We start from the raw sequence: 5,000 nt of genomic DNA, 5'->3' as shown, positions 1-5,000 counted from the left end.
CCTAGCATTCTAGTGTCTTTGACCTCCTAGCATTCTAGTGTCTGAACTGATGAAGTGGTTGTTCTCTGACATGGAGATCTTTGCTTTGTGTCAAAACCTTTTCATTCGTGTGACTGTGGGTTAGGGTTAGTTATTTAAACATGTACACCAATGCCCCTCCCCCTCCCCCCATGACATACATGTACCTGTTTGTAGTTTTCTTTCTACCCAAATGCATCATGGGGGCGTTTGTAGTTTTCTTTCCACCTACATTTATTTCTCTAAATGCATCGCGGGTGTTTTTGTGTCAAAGACTGTATGTTTGTTTCTTTTCTTTTGTCTTTATATCACACTATAGAGTTATTATGTTGTTATTGAAATTTTTTAATCATGTTTTTTTTTTTGTCGTTTCAACTGAAAAGAAAACGAGAAAAAAACGTATGAGAGATCAATATATTATGACAAAAATAAATGAATAAATAAAATCATATTAATTTGTACAGAAGTGTCCGTGTGTGTAGTTGTATTTCTAAAACGTTATAATTTGAGGTGATTTTGCGTTTCATAATGTTCATCTGAAAGGTTTATTTATGGATTTATGGATCATTTTCTTCATGAAAACATAAAAATACTCATATTGTAATGTATATCCATGGTTCACGTGACGCTCGTCTGTCACAAAGCGTCATGGCGTTACTTGTTCCTGGTTTTTGAAATTTCTACATTTACAACTCGTGCATCTACATAAACATTCATATTTCAAATACAAAGTGTTTACCTTATGGCCAAGGATGTTACAAGTTAAAACGCCGGGGTCCAAGTACCCGTATCTTCTGTATCGTTAAATAAAAAGCTTTTTGATCCGATCGGTGGCCATTTTTTCAGAATTTTCTCCACATGCTTTCAACTACGCGCCCCTATCCGTTGGGAGGTGTATTGCACTCTGATACATTATAATAACTATAAAAAAATGGCCGCCAATAGGATTCAAATGCTTTTTATTGAACAATACTGAGGATACGGGTACTTAGACCCACGCTTTTTGACTTGTAACATCCGTGGCTTTGGGATCAGCACTTAATATTGTGAATGTGAACGTTTTATGTAGATGTTCGGGGTGTAAATGAAGACCGTTCAAAAACCAGGAACAGGTGGTTCCATGACAAGTTGTGCAAATCTTTGAATATATATATTTTTAACTCTTTGCTTCTGGGGGATTCTGAAAAAGGTCTTCTAAATCATTCTAAATATTTAAAGGTTTCCACACATTTTCACGATAAAAAAAATAAATAGCAGATCTACAAGCTCGTAGCGCGGCGTAGAGAAGAGCCAAAGAAATCTAAAAATTACACGGATGCTTTCCCGGTCTTAAAGGGATAGTTCACCCCCTAAAAGGTCTTTTTTTTCTCTATGGATTATAGTCATTAGTCAAGATCATCATCTTTTGGGTGAACTATCCCTTTAAGAGGTTAAACGGGCCTTGGACCTGAGGAAACAATCCCTGTTACAGCCAGTGGTGGAAAAAGTACTCTGATATTTTACTTAAGTAAAAGTATCAATACTGCAATATAGAAATACTCTGTTACAAGTAAAAGTCAAAAATTCAAAATGTACTTGAGTAAAAGTACAAAAGTATTGGTATCAAATTGTACTTAAAGTACCAAAAGTAAAAGCAATACATTGTTTGTAAATAGCAGATCTACAAGCTCACAACGCGTCGCGATGCGATGCGTTGTGAGCTTGTAGATCTGCTATTTTCAAATAGCCGATCTACAAGCTATATAGAATATATATATAAATAGCCTAGGTATAAAATAGGGCTAAAGTGGTTAATGTATGTTTTATAATATAATAATTTATATCTGCAAAGTAACTAGTAACTAAAGTGTTCAAATAAATGTAGTGGAGTAAAAAGTACAATATTTGCCTCTGAGACATAGTGGAGTAGAAGTAAAAGTACAGTAAATTGGAAATACTCAAGTAAAGTACAAATACCTCAAAATGTTAGTTAAGTACAGTACTTGAGTACATGTACTTAGTTACTTTCCACCACTGACTAAGGGATAATTATTATCTTTATTATAATGATATTATTATAATTATATGATTATGTACCTTAATGTTATGTTATGTTATGTTCTGTGGGTATATATACAGTATGTTGTTTTTCATCAGCAATACTGTATTAAAAATGTACTTTTGAATATTATAACTGTGTTACAACATGTCGTGTCAGGGATGAGCCACCAGGTGGCAGTATGATGACACTTAAAGGAGAATTCCGGACATTTTAAGTGTTATCTTTGATGTGTCGTTACTCACCTACCGACGTAAACAGTGGCATTGTTTATTTCCAGTTATTCCCCTGTCGTCATATTTTCAACCCCCTCCGTTGTCATAATGGGAGCGCGTGTCATAGGGAAATTCGTCTATTATAACCGATGCAAAGTTATTTTTTTCTCTACTACTACTCATTGTGGAGTCTTATGATAGTCAAACATGCAGTGAAAGTTCCTGAGAGGCTACCGCTAATGACGAACGAGCTAACGCTAGTTGCTTGTTTCTCTCCCAGAACCTGGCAACTTGGTGTTGCCATGTTGAGAAACAAGCAACTAGCGTTAGCTCGTTCGTCATTAGCGGTAGCCTCTCAGGAACTTTCACTGCATGTTTGACTATCATAAGACTCCACAATGAGTAGTAGTAGAGAAAAAAATAACTTTGCATCGGTTATAATAGACGAATTTCCCTATGACACGCGCTCCCATTATGACAACGGAGGGGGTTGAAAATATGACGACAGGGGAATAACTGGAAATAAACAATGCCACTGTTTACGTCGGTAGGTGAGTAACGACACATCAAAGATAACACTTAAAATGTCCGGAATTCTCCTTTAAAGGGATACTTCACTTTCAAATAAAATAAACATTAAAAAAAATTATTTAAAAAAAATGAAAGAAGTTATGGCAAAATAAAGGCCCCCTCACACATTAGTAGGACACTCTAATGCGTGAGGGGGCCTTTATTTTGCCATAACTTCTTTAATTTTTTTTAAATATATTTTTTTAATGTTTATTTTATTTGAAAGTGAAGTATCCCTTTAAATTAAATTCATTCATTCATTCATATAGTGAACATTATGCTAATATTATGATCTGTCTGTCTGTCTGTCTGTCTGTCTGTCTGTCTGTCTTCCAGCCTGTAATAATATTATAATATTTGAAGGTATGTCATTGCAGACAGACAGACAGACAGACAGACAGACAGACAGAGAGGCAGACAGGCAGGCAGACCCATCGACCTAAAGGCAGCTGAACAGGGCGTCACCTATGTACATTCCAAGCCACGCCCCCTGCAGTATAGTTCATTCATGAGGAAGAGAGTCGGTCAGTGTGTGTCTGTCTGTCTGTCTGTCTGTCTGTCTGTCTGTCTGTCTGTCTGTCCTCTTCATTAAAACACCTTTAATTAAAGATATATCTGTCGTTAACACTGTCCTGTTGTCACGACAACCGTCTGACTGACTGTCAACATGATCATCAAAGAGTTGTGAGTAAACATGTTTAAATTTGTTTGTTTGTTTATTGGTTGGTTTTGTGTTTTGAGACAGACGAGAGGAAAAGAGTCCTGTATGCTAAATGTACTGGAGTACAAAAGTACAAAAGTATTGGCATCAAAATATACTTAAGGTATACCAAAAGTACTTTATTGTGACGCGTTGTTGTGAGCTTGTAGATCTGTTTTTTTCTTCTTTTCAAATTGCTATTTTCAAAATTAAAGTATCTATTTTTGAACAGCCAACATATCAGATGTAAAGTAACATCAGATACTTTCCCAGTTTAAACGGGTTGATACGTTCATATCAATAATGATGTCCTTATTTTATTGACACCTAATAGGTGACACATATGGGTGTCTTCATCTGTGACACCCATTATGTGTCACCCATGGGTGGCGTGGTGTGGGTGCTTGGACTGACAGACACGCCCCCACTGTTTCCCGAACAAGAATCCAGTTTTTCTACATTCAAAATATTGTGAAATGTTTTAAAAAAAATTATAATAATTCCAAAAAAAAATTTAAGTGTTTCGTGAATAAAATCTGAAAATCTAATAATTTCCGTAGGGAAATAGAAAAAAAATGTTGAAGTAGCGAAAATAGCAGATCTACAAGCTCACAGCGCGACGCAAAGTGACGCGTTGTGAGCTTGTAGATCTGCTATTTTCACTAGTTTGGGTATCGGGCAAACGTCTTTCTATTTTGGGTCTCGAACTAAAAAGGGGTCCACTGCACAAGGACCCCTTAGCTGAGAGAGAGATGAAGCAGGGACCCCTTAGCTGAGAGAGAGAGAGAGAGAGAGAGATGAAGCAAGGACCCCTTAGCTGAGAGAAAGATGAAGCAGGGACCCCTTAGCTGAGAGAGAGAGATGAAGCAGGGACCCCTTAGCTGAGAGAGAGAGATGAAGCAGGGACCCCTTAGCTGAGAGAGAGATGAAGCAGGGACCCTTTAGCTGAGAGAGAGAGATGAAGCAGGGACCCCTTAGCTGAGAGAGAGATGAAGCAGGGACCCCTTAGCTGAGAGAGATGAAGCAGGGACCCCTTAGCTGAGAGAGAGATGAAGCAGGGACCCCTTAGCTGAGAGAGAGATGAAGCAGGGACCCCTTAGCTGAGAGAGAGATGAAGCAGGGACCCCTTAGCTGACAGAGAGATGAAGCAGGGACCCTTTAGCTGAGAGAGAGATGAAGCAGGGACCCCCTTAGCTGAGAGAGAGAGATGAAGCAGGGACCCCCTTAGCTGAGAGAGAGAGAGAGATGAAGCAGGGACCCCCTTAGCTGAGAGAGAGAGATGAAGCAGGGACCCCCTTAGCTGAGAGAGAGAGATGAAGCAGGGACCCCTTAGCTGAGAGAGAGAGATGAAGCAGGGACCCCTTAGCTGAGAGAGAGAGAGAGAGAGAGAGATGAAGCAGGGACCCCCTTAGCTGAGAGAGAGAGAGATGAAGCAGGGACCCCTTAGCTGAGAGAGAGA

The 5,000-nt window shown here is 38.6% G+C and overlaps 1 protein-coding gene across 1 annotated transcript in view; it reads left to right on the top strand.

Moving 5' to 3' along the window:
* The first annotated feature begins 3,384 nt into the window (after window positions 1–3,384).
* Window positions 3,385–5,000, top strand: part of LOC308086059 (phosphatidylinositol transfer protein beta isoform-like) — an 18,214-nt gene continuing 16,598 nt past the window's right edge. Inside the window, exon 1 of the mRNA XM_080429399.1 lies at window positions 3,385–3,525. Within this exon, the coding sequence (XP_080285525.1) occupies window positions 3,509–3,525 (17 nt within the window). The 5' untranslated portion in view covers window positions 3,385–3,508. The remainder of the gene's footprint in view (window positions 3,526–5,000) is intronic.

The sequence above is a fragment of the Gymnoscopelus braueri genome, assembly GCF_963280865.1.
Source record: "Gymnoscopelus braueri genome assembly, chromosome: 5".
NCBI lineage: Eukaryota > Metazoa > Chordata > Actinopteri > Myctophiformes > Myctophidae > Gymnoscopelus > Gymnoscopelus braueri.
This window is presented reverse-complemented; position numbering and strand designations above follow the sequence as displayed.